The sequence below is a fragment of the Macaca mulatta genome, chromosome 17 (assembly GCF_049350105.2).
Source record: "Macaca mulatta isolate MMU2019108-1 chromosome 17, T2T-MMU8v2.0, whole genome shotgun sequence".
Taxonomy (NCBI): Eukaryota; Metazoa; Chordata; class Mammalia; order Primates; family Cercopithecidae; genus Macaca; species Macaca mulatta.
The window spans coordinates 106,696,660-106,711,474 of NC_133422.1; the positions used below are offsets into that span (position 1 = coordinate 106,696,660).

General features: G+C 43.9%; 1 protein-coding gene across 1 annotated transcript in view; it reads left to right on the plus strand.

Annotated features, from left to right (window-relative positions):
- Positions 1 to 9,838, plus strand: part of SPACA7 (sperm acrosome associated 7) — a 29,042-nt gene extending 19,204 nt beyond the window's left edge. Inside the window, exons 6-7 of the mRNA XM_001086614.5 lie at positions 8,081 to 8,161; positions 9,636 to 9,838. Of these exons, the coding sequence (XP_001086614.4) occupies positions 8,081 to 8,161; positions 9,636 to 9,700 (146 nt within the window). The 3' untranslated portion in view covers positions 9,701 to 9,838. The remainder of the gene's footprint in view (positions 1 to 8,080; positions 8,162 to 9,635) is intronic.
- Positions 9,839 to 14,815: the final 4,977 nt, after the last annotated feature.

The window sequence follows — 14,815 nt, forward strand, 5'->3', positions numbered from 1 at the left end:
CTTGTTTGAGTTAGCTTTATCACTGATTATTTAGGGTTTTCCAGATATGCCATATTATCATCTGATAAATAGAAATGGTTTTCTTCTTCTCTACCAATTTTTATGCATCTCTTTGATGTCTCTTGGCTAATTGCATTGACTGATATATCCAGGATAATGTTTAATAGTAATGGAGTGAGTGGGCATTCTTACCTTGTTCACGGCCTTGATAGAAATGCCTATAGTGTTTATCCAGTAAGTTTCATACCTTCGGATAATTTCTTGTTGCACATTAGCACCCTTTTCTTTCAGATTGAAGACTTTTTTCAGTCTTTCTTGTAAGACAGTTCTGGTGGGTATGAATTTTCTCTGCTTTTGTTTGTCTGGGAAAGTATTTCTTTTTCAGGTTTGAAGGATAACTTTGCTGAGTAGAGCATTCTTGGTTGGAAGAGTTTTTTGGTTTTTTTTTTTTTTCCTTTAGCACTTTAAATATGTCATCCAACTCCCTCCTGGCCTATAAAGTTTCCACTGAGAAGTCTTCTGCCAGATGTATCAGAGCCTTTTTAGATGTTATTTGATTATTTTATCTTGCTTCTTTTATAATCCTTTCTTTGTCATTTATACTTGAGAGCTTGATTATTTGATAAATTGGGGTAGTTTTACTTGGGTTGGATATTCCTGGTGATCTTTGATCTTCTTGTACCTTAGTATTCTTATCTTTCTCTAGGTTTGGAAAGGTTTCTGTAATTACTTCTTTGAATAAACTTTCTACTCCTATCTTTGTCTCTACTCCTTCTTTAAGGCCACGACTCCTTAGATTTGCCCTTTCTTGATTTCATAAGTGTTCTGCATTCTTTTTTATTTTCCCCTCTGACTGTATATTTTTAAATGGCCTAAGTATTAGTCCCTTTTGTGTTCCCATAAAGGGACACCTGAGGCTGGTATCCTGAGGCAATTCTCCTGCCTCAGCCTCCCAAGTATATGGGATTACAGGCACATGCCACCATGCCCAGATAATTTTTGTATTTTTAGTGGAAATGGGGTTTCATCATGTTGGCCAGGCTGGTCTCGAACTCCTGACGTCAAGTGATCTGCCCATCTTGGCTTCCCAAAGTGCTGGGATTACAGGTGTGAGCCACGACACCCAACCTTTTCTGTCTCTTATTGAAGTCTTCCTCAAAATAGCTATATTTTTGTAGAATCCTCGGTCTTAAAGTCACACATCTTCATATCTCTGGGGTTGGCTAACGGTGCCTTGTTTCATCTATTTGACAGAGTCGTATTTTTCTGAATGTTCTTAATGCTTCTGAATGTTCATTGGTGCCTGGGCATTGAAAAGTTAGATATTTATTCCAGTCATCACATGGGCTTTGTTTGTACCCATCCTTCAGAGGACCTTTCATTGATTCAAAGGATACTGACTGACTGTTGAGTTCCTTAAGCCTGTGGTCACTGCAGCCATTTTTGTACTACAGAGCATCCTAAGTCCAGTTACACTGCAAGTCTCTTGCAACCTCCTAGATACCCAGCTCTGATGCAGTTGGGGAAAATCAGGGAGAATTCTCTGGGCTCTCAAAGTCCCTCACTCATTTCCCTCCATTTCCCCATAGAGACGGAGTCTCTCTCCACACTGAGCTGGCTGGAGTTGGAAAAGGAGTGATACAAGCACTCTCATGGCCGCCACAGCTGGCATTATGCTGGGTCTCACCCAAAGTCCCACAGCTGCCCAGACAAGCACAGCACCAGAGCTCATCCAAGGCCTGCAGCTGCTACTGCCTTACTGCCATTGATGTTTATTCGAGGCTCCAGGTCACTTTAGTCAGCCAGTGGTGAAGCCAGTCAGGACTCAGGACCATCATACCAGAGTGGTATTACGGTCTTCCAGCCTTGGGTCGGCCTAGAAATGTTGTCTGGCAGAATAGCCTGGAATCAGGATCTTTTGGGTTCTTCCCAGCGTGGTTTTTCTGTGGCAGGGTTTGTGCTAGGTTCCAATGCAAAGGACCCTGTACTCTTTTCTCTCCTTCTCCCGACAAGGAGTCTCTCTCTAAGGTACGGTGCCTGGAGTTGAGAGAGTTGTGATGTGGGCACTCCTATGGCCCCTGCATCTGGTGTTAAATTGGGTTGCATCCCAAGCCTTCTGCCTCCCAGACCAGTGCAGCACCACAGGGTTCACCGAAGGACTGTGGTCACTATAGCCCTGCTGGCACTGAAATTTATTTGGGACCTATGGCCACTTTAGCTAGCCAGTGGTGAAGCAGGGCAGGACTCAGGTTCATCCTGCAGGGCAGTGATTCTCCTCTGGCCTGGGGTGGGTCTAAATAGTCCCTCTGTGGGCACTGGCCTGGAATCAAGGACCACAGAATTCTGCCAGGTGCTGTGTTCCACTGTGGTGAGGCCAGCATTGAGCTACAATGCAAGGTCCCACACTTACTTCCCTCCCTCCCTGAAGCACACATTCTCTCTCTGCACTGTGCTGCCTGGTATTGGGGCAGGGTGGTGTAGGCAATACTACACTGTCCTTCCTATCTTCTTCAATGTGTCTTTTCTTGTTATTATGCTAAAACTAGGTACTATGATCACTCATCTGATTTTTCAGTTCTTGTAAAGGTGCTTTCTTGCATGCATGCATAGTTGTTCAATTTTATGTTCCTACAGGGGTCAGTCGCTGGAGGGTAATATTTAGCTATCTTGCTCCACTTTCTGGATTGTTTGTTGTTGTTGTTGTTGTTGTTGTTGTTGTTGTTACAGACTGTCACTGTCACCTGGGCTGCAGTGCAGTGGCATGATCTCGGCTCACCGCAACCTATACCTCCTGGGTTCAGGAGATTCCCCTGCCTCAGCCTTCCAAGTAGCTGGGATTATAGGCACCTGCCACCACGCCTGGCTAATTTTTGTGTTTTTAGTAGAGACTGGGTTTCACCATGTTGGCCAGGCTGGTCTTGAACTCTTGACATCAAGGGATCCACCTGCCTCGGCCTCTCAGAGTGCTGGGATTACAGGCATGAGCCACCATGCCCAGCCCCTGGTTTATCAGTTTTTAATGGTGTACTTGAACTATTAATCATTGCCTAATTGATTCAATTAGGCATCAACATCAATGAGTTTCTATTTTCCTCTTCATCTCCCTTATCACCTCCCATAGTTTAGTTTTATCACTTCTATTTTGTCAATACATATAGCATTTGTATATTAGTTTTCCAGTCTCATCTATGTTTCAATCATTTACATATATGATTATAAGTTGTGTGTGTGTTTGTGTGTGTATCCACCTTCACCATCACTTGTTCTCATTGAGGTTGTTCAGGTAACTTTTGGTTTGATGAAGTTCATCCTGTAGCAGATTACTGAAGAATGTGCTACGGACAAATCTTTAGACTCTTGTATGTTTAAATTGATGTTTGACAGACACTTAGATGGATATAAAATCCTTGGTTTACACTTTGTTTTTTCATTGAATTGATAGAGAATGCTGCTTCATTGTTGCCTTGCTTTTTTGGTTGTTTTATCTTCGAAATCTAATGTTTTTACTAGGATACATCTTGGTATTAATTTTCCCAGATACAAAATGGATCCTTTCAAAATTAGACTCACCTATTATTTTTCTATAAAGTTATCTTAATTATAACTTTAAATATTAGTTCTATACCATAGTTAATGCTGCTGTTTTCTTCAATTACACCAATTATACAAATGTTATTTCTTCTTTGCCTCTATTATACTTTTGCTATTATTTCCTCATTCATGTTTTACTTATCTCTTTATTTCATTACATTTTCTTGTTTTTCTGCCTTACTTTTCTACCTTTTATTCAGTTTTCATTTAAGTTATATCAGTATAGAAAAATACTGATTCTTAGTGAATATTTTGATTGCTTTGGTACAAGAAAAATAAGTGTATCCTCTGAATTTTTTGGTTTTTTATAATCTCACAGGACCATACATGTTCCCCTTTTGCTACTTTTGTCTTTTGTCCTTCAATTTCTAAAGGCAGCCTACTCCTTTTTTTTTCTTTTTCTTTTTTTTTGGGGGGGGGGTCTTTTTCTCTTTCTCAGGTGTTATGTATTTTGAAGACTGATACATAAAATTCACATGTGCTTTTTAAGTTCCTTCTCTGTAGACCTTTCTCTGATCTACCAGGACCCATATTTAGTATTTTCAGTCTTACAGTGGACTTGCTTATTCTGATAGAGTTTTCAGATCAATGTTAGGCTTTTTCTAACTCACTTTTCTCACTGTTTTATCTCAACCTGCCATTGGTCATCAATAAATGTTGCATGGAGTGGATGTAGGGCAGGAGCAAAGATTCTTCACTGTAACTTTGAAATTTTTATTTTTTATTTTTTACTTACTGTTATTTTGATACTTGAGTATCTTATAGTTAGGTTATGCCTGAATGTCTAGTTTTGTGTAATCTTATTTTTCTTTCCTGTTTTTCTGTGTCATTTTTTGAGGAAATATTGGGAGACACAGGCCTAGGCAGCTGCCATAGTCTTTAGTCACATGGAAATCAAATCAAAGGACTTAGAAGATTCAATTTACTTATTTGTGTTTGCCAATGTTGAAAACTATATAAGTTGAAAATCTTTACAAATTGTAGATAAAACATAATAAACATTTTTAAATGTCTATTATGATCTGACAGCAAAGGAAAGGAAATCTTCAGGGCTAGAAAACCAAGAGAGAATTAAAATCCAGAGCAGTAAGTTACAGATCTAATTGCAGAACAATCCTCAACTATGATTTTCCTTTATGAAATATAGAAATTTGGCTGTTAGAGTTTATTTGCAGAAGATGAGGCCTAGGGAAGAAAAGTGTTGCAAATTAAATCCCTGAATAATGCTATGACTGCTAACAAGACTACACCCTCAGTAAAAGGATAGTGTAGATAAAAATCCATCTACCAGCACAGGGAAATGGAAATCCGTCTGTGTCAGCCTGCACCACATGGGGACTTCAAGTTCTGTGTATTCTGGAATAGCTCATCTGTGAAACCAGCATGACAGGAAGTCTCATGTGGTTACACCCCGGGTCAGAGGGCACTTGGTGGAAGCAAATACACACTTGATGTAAAGAACGATTCCCTTAACTTGGGCTTCACAGGATTTTCACAGACAACAGCTCTGCCAAAGGTGAGCTTATAATTCAAAACACTAACTGATGGGAAGCAATACGCCATGGATAATAAGCAGCAGGCAAGATAACAGCATTGCTAGACTTCAAGAACTTCTGATAATTGAACACTCTGATACAGCATTCAACATAAGTATGTTTCAGGTTCTCTATCTCCACTTAGAATGCTGTAAAAAACAAAACAAAACAAAACAAAACTGTTACTGTCTAGCCAGATGCAGTGGTGGGTGCCTGTAATTCCAGCTGCTTGGGAGGCTGAGGCAGGAGAATTACTTGAACCCAGGAGGCGGAGGTTGCAGTAAGCTGAGATCATGCCACTGCACTCCAGCCTGGGTGACAAGAGCAAGACTCTGTTTCAAAAAAAAACAAAAATGCTACTCTCACCCTAATAATAAAAAGTGGGATCATCAACCAAGGCTTTCCTTGAGCCCATAAGAACATTCTAGTAGCAGGGTAGTTAACTAGGCAGAATTCAAAAGAGAGGCAAGCCTACCCAAACAGAGCTGGAACACATGAGCTTTCTCATTTTTGGTCAAGCAGGAGAAAAACAGGTCACCACCATACAAGTGGGTAAGAAGTAACCACTGAATTTTTTCATAGCCAAGTGTGGGATATCACATGCATTTGAAAAATCCAAAGGCCCCCGGCACCAGGGAGCTTGCACTCACAAGCTCTTTTCCATAGGTCTCTGCAAGATGTTCTCTTTCTCTCTGTGTGTGTGTTTGTGTGTGTGTATCTCTCACTCTGTCCTTTGAACTCTAGCTACTTTGACCTCTCCAAACCCCTCAGCCTATTGAGATCACTGGGCTCTGCCTAAGTTCTCACTCCTAATGCTGCCCTGGAAACTCCCCAGACAATGCCTGAAGCAATCCTAGGGCTGCACTCAGCTGCTTTCCATCTCTCAGTAGATCACTGGCCTTTGCTGCTTATTCTCTGATATATGGGAAATCACTGTTTCATATATTTTTTCTTGTTTTTTAATTAAATTGGGAGGATAAGTCTCATCCTTTTTACTCCATCCTTTCCAGACATTAAAAATTCAAATACTAGATTTTTACCCATGTGGTTCCATTGAGAATCCTGGAACTGTGAAAAGCTCTGCATTTCAACTCTGGAAGGAAAAGGGAGGACTGGGGTGATGGCCTCTGGGTTCTCCCAGCTCGGCTGCATACAACCTCAGTGATCTTAGGAAGGTGCTTTGCCTCACTGAGGCCTCGTCTACACATGAAGACTAAGTATTACCCACGGGCTTCACCAGGTGCCCTACGGTCGAATGAAACCACACATACATGGGGAACGGGGAAATGTTAGCATCGTATACGCTTCCCTGGGACTCCCAAGGGCTAGAGAGTACACTCTACAAATAAGCAAATTTAAGATAAAATGTTTTGTATTAAATGATGAATTACATACGTTTCCACAAATAGCTAACCTAAATTATCTGCCAAAATTTTCTAAGGACTCTTCTCTTAAAAAGCACTGTGCGAATTCATTTTGAGTACGAAATTGGCAGCAATCTCTCCGGTGTAGGTTACCCCTGGAAAGATACACAGGAAAGTGGGTCACAGTGGTAGCCTCCAGGAGGAAACTGGTAGTGAGGGCCAACCACCGGAAACAGCCTGATGTTTCACTGACCGTCTTTTCTAAACCTTAAAAATTGTTCCATGGGCTTGTATCTTTATTAAATATATAAACTGAGCACCTAATATTAATTTAGATAAATGTTTTTAAAGCCTGAAGCAGCCTTTAGGGATGCCCACAGCCTTTAATGAATGTTTGCAGATCCACGTTCCTCTTAATGTAAAATGAATTAAGAGGAAAATAGATCTGTAACTACCCTCCCTTCCTTGTTGCCGGAAAACCCAACTTCCCCATGTAATCCGTGACTTCTGGGAGTAGGAAAAGCTTTGTGGTTCATAATATCATTCCTGACATACTGACTGTGCCTAAACTTCAGTTTAAGACTTTAGGACCTGGTAAATCTAAGTATCCCATGGGACATATATAAATTCATGTAATAATCATTCATTTCCTGTAACATTAATGTCAACAAGAGACATTTACTCTGCAATCCCTGCTGAGCCTGCTAGGTGCTCAGCAGGTATACATAAGAGGTTCTTGTTTCCAAGAAATGAGACTGAGGGGCCAGGCCCATCAACAGTAGTCATTATTCATGTGTTCACAAAATGCAGATGACCAAACAGTATTTTTAAGGGTTCCAGGTTGCACCTGCAGAGTTTTGGGAGAACTAAAGAGAGGTGGGGCCTCCTGGCGTACTTTGAGAGTAAGAAGAGTAAATAAAGGAAGAGGATTAGGGTTCTCTGTAGGGTGCCCCCCTACAGAGGAAAGGGCACCTCCCAGGCTGGGGGCTGCTTCAAAGGGAGCCCCCCAGCCACCAGCTGCAGCGACCAGGGCCGGTTTGGGGGGACTTGGAGCCGCTGCTGGACCGATGCCACCCCACACTGCCTGCACCTCTCCCTGAGCAGCGGGGACCACACAGCACAGTTATTGGTAGAAAGGGCTGGACAGGAAGAGACGTGGGGAAAATTCAGCGTCTGTAAAACCTGTGTCCAGGTCCAAGGACTGTGGCTCAAGTGACCATGAGTGTCAGATCCACAGAAGGGAGCCCTGCTCACCACCGGCGGTGGGGAGCCCTTAGGACACAGTGGACAGAATACTTCTATGCTAGCGTCTCCTAAGAGTGTAAAGAGAAAACACAGAGAAAGCACGAAGATGTAGGACTCCACTCATCGCTTGGGCACCAAGCCACACTTTCTGGGGCTTGTTGGAGGAAAGGTTTTGATGGCCTCGCCTGAGGCTGTGTCTTGAGAAGCCGCGGCACCTCACCTCGCCTGCTCTGTGCGTGGGTGCTTTGCTCAGCGCTTACAGCTCCCTGAAGTTAAACGAAAACGTGGAATCATGCCTTAATTATTTACAAAGCGTGATCATTGTACTTATTGTTTTCCCCACAGAAAAGACGAATTCAAAGAACACTCAGTATGAAAATCTATCCTTTCTGGACAAAATCCTTCAAAATATTGGAAGATCTTCAGGTAGATTGGAAATAGTAGATAAATGTCTTCTCATTTGGGGCTTTTTTTTCCTGCTCAAGGGACAGGTGTGTCACCAGGCAGCTCCAGGGAGAGCAGGTGAGCCCAGCCCCAGGTGGACCCACCTGAGCTCCACAGGAGCCCTGTCCAGCCGCTGATGGGTGGACACCTGACCGGACAAGTCCAATTCAAGGAGTCAAGGCCCTTGTCAGTGAGGGAGTGCTCTCCCTTTTCAGCTGAATGGAGCAGGGGACCAGTTCCCCTTTTCCCAAGAATAATCAGGACTCACAAGACTGCCGCCACCCACCCACACAAGGGTCCCAACCACGTGGTGGCAGGAGCCTGCTCCTTTGTGACAGGCCCAGGAAGGGCCCCCACACCCCGGTCAGGAAGCCCCCTACCCTCTCATGGGGTGAGGACCCCCAGTCCAGCCCTTCTCCACTCCCTATTCACACAGCTCCACCACTGCCCGCCTGCTAAGAGTTGGCCATGCAGATCCTGTGGCTTCTGCCCCTGGCCCAAGGCTTCTCCTCGGAGCTTTCCAGAACACCTGGGAGCCAGTCCTGGGTGAGGCTGACAGCCCTCCTGTCCTCCTGGCATCCCTGATTCACATGGCGGCCCAGTGTGCCCAGACCCTCCCCCCAATACCCTGCAGCACATGCCCGTCCACGCAGCCTGAGACCTTCCATCTGGAGCACCTTCCAACTTTGCCAGGCCAGTGTCAGTCCCCAGTCAGACCACGAAAACCCAGGCCACAAGGTCGGCACATATCCCCAGCAGCAGGGACCAGGCCAACACACACGGTGTGGAAAGGGCAGTGAGCGGTTGTTCAAGCCACGGCCAGTTTCCCAGACCGTGCCACTGTCCAGGACAACCTCTGCTGCTTCAGATACAATTTCATGATTGACCTTGTCAAGGTTCCAGTTCCCTGGGACCTGACTGTTCTGCAGGGAGAACCACAAATTCTCCTATAACTCAGACAGCAAAAGATAGGGGCCTCTCCACTGATGAAGCTCCTGTGCGTCACCAGCACCTCTAGGTGCGGCCGTCGGCAACAGAAGCCCCAGAGTTGACAGTGGGGACTTCCAGAGCCCTGGCAATGCTGGACAGTGAAGAACCGGGAGTCCCCCACCTCCTGGTACTGACATCCCAGGAATGAGATCCATAGCCGGCCACTGTGAGGGGAGGAGGAGGACCGGCCCAGCCCTGCCAAGCTTGGAGTTGTCGATGGGTTTTGAGGGAGAATGCAGGGGAAATTACTCTGGACAGGGTGGCCCTGCGGGGAGAGCCAAAGGCAGCCCGACGCAGCCAGCACCCCCTCTGTCCTCCTGCCTCAGATACATCTGCAGGGCTCTCCCCTCCCTCCATAACTGAGGGCTCGGTTCCTCCTGTCCCCTGGTGTCCCTTGATCCTGACGGTGTCCCCATCTCCCTCATACCACACACTGCCAGGCTCAAAATCTCCTCTTTCTACACAGGAAACATTTTCCGTAACGAGCAGCAGAGGACCAGCTCTCAGAGAAAGAGCCGAGACAGTCAGTGAGGCCACAGCCCCAGAGCCTCTGCACAGGAGACGAGCCTGCTAGAACCCCCACGTGCCAGCCTCTGGAACAGGGCACTTGTGTGCACATGCCCACGTTCTCTGAACCATTCTGCATAAAGGAAAATTGTTTATTCACACAATCCCAATTGGAGTTGGTTTATTTAAGTGTTAAACCACAGGGTGCGTGGGATTTGGGTTTAAAAAAAAAAAAGAAAAAGAAAACAAGAAACAAAAAAATATATTGAGTCTGGAAATAAGAGCATCAGAATATTCTGTCTACAAATAACATAATCTCAGAGCACATAAAGAATTCGTCCATGAGGAACAGAGACTACGAAGGCCTGAGAGTCTCTTCCCTGCTGCCATGCCTTGCAAAACACACAAGCACACATATAACACACGCATACACAACACACATGCACATATAACACGTGCACACATACAACATGCACACATGGACATACATGTGTATGCATGCAACACAACATGCACACATGTAACATGCACACACATGCAATGTACATGCACATCCAACACGTACACATGCAATGCACATGCATACAATATGCACACATGTGCAACATGCACACATGCAACACACACACACACACAACACATGCGCACACACGAAGCCTCATTGCTTCAGAACGTTTGCCAAGCTTGGGAATGCTGGCTGGGACTGTGTGTTGTGGAAGGTGAAGGTTTGCTCCAGGTGGTGTGTGTGACCTACAGCATTAGCTGGGGGTAGGGGCTGGGGGTGACCAGGACACATCTTGGGCAACTTTTCTTATCCAAACTGATTCTGATGGTGGATGGGCTGCAAGCTCTGTTGGACTCATTGAGGTGACCATCTGGAAAGATTCAGGATAAAATATGATTTTCCCACTTCTCTAGAAAGGCAGCCAGGCTTGGAGAAGCTCATGGATCGCATTTGAGAATGATCCTGGACTAGAAAGGCAGCCAGGCTTGGAGAAGCTCATGGATCGCGTTTGAGAACGATCCTGGAGAGAGGACTTCTGTGCCTTTTGCGCAGTTTAGCAGTGGATTGGTGTCCTTTCTATTAATAACACCATTTTCAAAGGCAGCTGGAAACAGAATCAGATGCTGCCATTGTACTTGTGGCTGCTGGCTGTGCTCTCTTCCTAAGAGATGCAAACATCCTATGCCCTCTTTCTATGGTGTCTTCGAGGCAACTGCAGAGGACTGAGGGGTTGGAATCAGAGAACGCTTGTGTCGGAATGGCCCTTTGAGGCCTTTCATGCAATCCCTCAATTCCAGATGAGGAAACCGAGGCAGCGAGGACACATGACTTGCTAGTCAGTAAGTCGGTGGCAGGGCAGGATGGTTATTTCTGATGCCCAATGCTATCCTGTGTCTACTAAACCACGTTGCAGCCTCTCTAATAATACAGGAACAGCTCTGCGTAATTCTCCTTCCTTTGTGTGCTTGCAGTTTTTATTTTTCTGTTTTGTGCATGGATCTCACAAAGCATTTTTAGCAAACTCTGTGGTTTATAAGTTGTTTCCATGCACAGTGGGCCACCAAGTCCTCACAGCAAGGCCGGGAGGCAGGCATCGCCTCCACTCCACATGAGCGGGCCTGGGGCTCAGCGGTATTCAGTGGCTCACTCACTGCCAGACCGTCACGTGGCCTGCTGCGGACCTGACACCGTGCCCCAGGCCAGGCCCTTGCTGCTGGATGTTTTCATCGTCAACGGCATCATCGTTTTCCAAGCAGGGCCTTGCAGGGTTTGTCCCCCTTGGCAGAGCAGTCCTGACCCAGAGAAGACAAAACATAAAAAGTGCCATCGATTTGATCACTCTCTGTCCTCTGTCCTGACCACACGAGATCCCTGATTACACAGTCTTCAAAAGCTGGACGTTTCATTTAATAGTTTGATCACATCAAAATACTCCCTGTCTCAGGGATGGCACTGAAAACAGCCAAGGGAACACGTTGGGTCTCCAGATTGACGACTGCTGTGCAGGGCTCAAGCACACCCCTCTTGCTGTATGGGACCCACCATCGCTGTTAGGGAACACGTTGGGTCTCCAGGTCAATGATTGCTGTGCAGGGCTCAAGCACGCCCCTCTTGCTGTATGGGACCCACCATCGCTGTTAGGGAACACGTTGGGTCTCCAGGTCAATGATTGCTGTGCAGGGCTCAAGCACGCCCCTCTTGCTGTATGGGACCCACCGTCGCTGTTAGGGAACACGTTGGGTCTCCAGGTCAATGATTGCTGTGCAGGGCTCAAGCACGCCCCTCTTGCTGTATGGGACCCACCATTGCTGTTAGGGAACACGTTGGGTCTCCAGGTCAATGATTGCTGTGCAGGGCTCAAGCACACCCCTCTTGCTGTATGGGACCCACCGTCGCTGTTAGGGAACACGTTGGGTCTCCAGGTCAATGATTGCTGTGCAGGGCTCAAGCACACCCCTCTTGCTGTATGGGACCCACAGTCGCTGTTCCCAGGAGGCTTAAGACAGAGTCGGGAACTAAGCTGACGAGGAAAAACATCAATGTTAATAGCTAACCCACGGCAAGTGATGAACTGGCTTAGAGGGGTGTTAAAGACGTGCCTGTGAGGGGGAAGTGACCGCCCACATGTACTAGGATGGGCATTCCAGGAAAAAAGTGTCCCAAAGGTGCCAGGGCAGGGGTGGGTGAGCGTCGGGGGGGCTCTGCCACCCAGGTGGGAACTGTGGCCAGAGTGGTCCCCTATTATATGTTATGGGTGGGAGGCAATGGTGAAACATATTAATGTACGCTGTATGATTTCAGTTTTTTGAAATTTTTTGAGAGTTGATTTATGGCCAAACATACAGCCAATTTTAGTAAAAATTCCATTTGGAACTTGGGAGGATGGTGTATTCTGCAGTTTTGGGGGGTGGGATCCCATAGAGTCAGTCGAGTCAAGTTTGTTAATTGTGTGGTTAAAATATCTCCTTACTCATTGCTCTTCAGTCATCAAATGTCAAAAGAGGTGAGGAAAAAACCCCACTCTGAATGCAAGTGATTTGTTTCTTTAGTTCTATTTTCCTTTGTATGTTTCAAAGCTTTGTTGCTAGGGTCCTACAGACTAAATTGTCTTTCTGGTGGATTTCAGCCTCTATTGTTATGAAATATTCCTCTTTATCTGTAGTATTTCTTCTTGCCTTATATTCATTTTGTCTGGTATTAACATAGCCACACTAACTTTCTCTTGGTAAAGGTTGCATGGTATATCATTTTCCATCCTATTAAACTTCACTGTAGTGTTATATTTAATATATATATGTGTGTATATATATATATATTTTTTTTTTTAGGTAATATATAGGAGCACATTTTTAGAAATCCAGTCCTTTTGTCTTTTAATCGGCATATTTCATCCTTTTCTGTGAAATATAAGTAGTCCTATAGCTGGGTTTGTATCTATGATGTCACTATTTATTTTCTATTTGTCTCACATGCCTCATTTTTTTCTTCTTTCACTTTATTTGGATTAAGCAAGTATTTTTTCATTCCATTTTCCCCTCTATTAGATCATCATGTATTTTAATATTGTTTTAAAGGTTATATTAGAGACTACAACATATATCCTTGACTTACCATCACCTAAAATTAATACTTTTAACCACTTCCTAACTTTTCTTTTCTTTCACTTTATTTGGATTGAGCAAGTTTTTTTTCATTCAATTTCCCCCTCTATTAGATCATGGATTATGTATTTTTAATATTATTTTAAAGGTTATATTAGAGACTACTACAGTATGCATCTTGGACTTCCTATAACCTAAAATTAGTACTTTTACCATTTCCTGAATAACGCAAGGGGAATACTTAACTCCACTTACCATTTTTTGCATTATTTTTGTCACAAATTTTAATTCTACATATATTTTAAATGCTTCAAAATATTATACTTAGGTCTATGCACTTAATATTTGTTTCGGATTTATTCACATATTTACTCTTTTATTTGTTCTTCATTCCATTGTGCATTTTTAATGCTTCTGGCTATCAGTATATTCCTGCCAACTAACTCCTTTTAGTATTTTAGTGTAGGCCTACTGGGAAAGTTCTTAGGTTTTTATTTTTCTGAAAATATCTTTACCTTCATGTTTTGAAGAATGTTTTCACTAGACGTACACTCTAGATTAGCCAACTTTCTTTTCCATTGTCTTTTGACCTCCATCATTTCTCCTGGGGAATCTGCTGTCGCTCTTTGTGTTATTACCGCTCCTTGGACAGTAACGTGTCTTTCTCCCTCTGGCTAATGTTAATCATTTCTCTTTGCCTTTTCATTTCAGCATTTTCACAATGATGTTCCTAGCTGTGTTTTCACTGCATTTATCCCGTCTGGGGTTTATGGTGATGTTTGAACCCATGGCTTATTTATTAAGTTCTGAAAAATCCTGTCTTTTCAAATATTCTGTGCCTTTTTTCTCTCTCTCTTCTTCTCTCCTCCAATTACGCATGTTCGATGTTTGTGCTGTGTCCCACGTTTTTCTTATACTCTTTTTATTTTTCATTCTTTGTTCTCTTTTATTTTAATCTGAATATTTTCTCCTGACCTACATCCAGATCACTAAATCTCTCTTCAGCTTTGGCTAATCATTTAATCATCATAATTAAGTTTTAATTACTATATATTTTAATTCTGGAATTTCCATTTGGTTCTATTTCATGGATTCCACTTATCTGTGACGTTCACCACTGTGTCATCTGTTTTATGGATATATTAATCACAGTTATGTCTAATCTGTATTTGATAACTCCAATATCTGTATTACCCAGAAGTCTGTTTCTATTGCCTGGATTATTGATATGATTGGTACTTTTTGATGGAATGCTGGACATCACATGATGAAAAACTAGACACTCTGAAAAACATCTAGTTCTGGTAGCCAGTTAGAGTGAGGACAGATCATCTTAATTGTTTTTTTTTTTTTTTTTTTTGAGACGGAGTCTCGCGCTGTCACCCAGGCTAGAGTGCAGTGGCCTGATCTCAGCTCACTGCAAGCTCCGCCTCCTGGGTTCACGCCATTCTCCTGCCTCAGCCTCCCAAGTAGCTGGGACTACAGGTGCCGCCACCTCGCCCGGCTAGTTTTTTGTATTTTTTAGTAGAGACG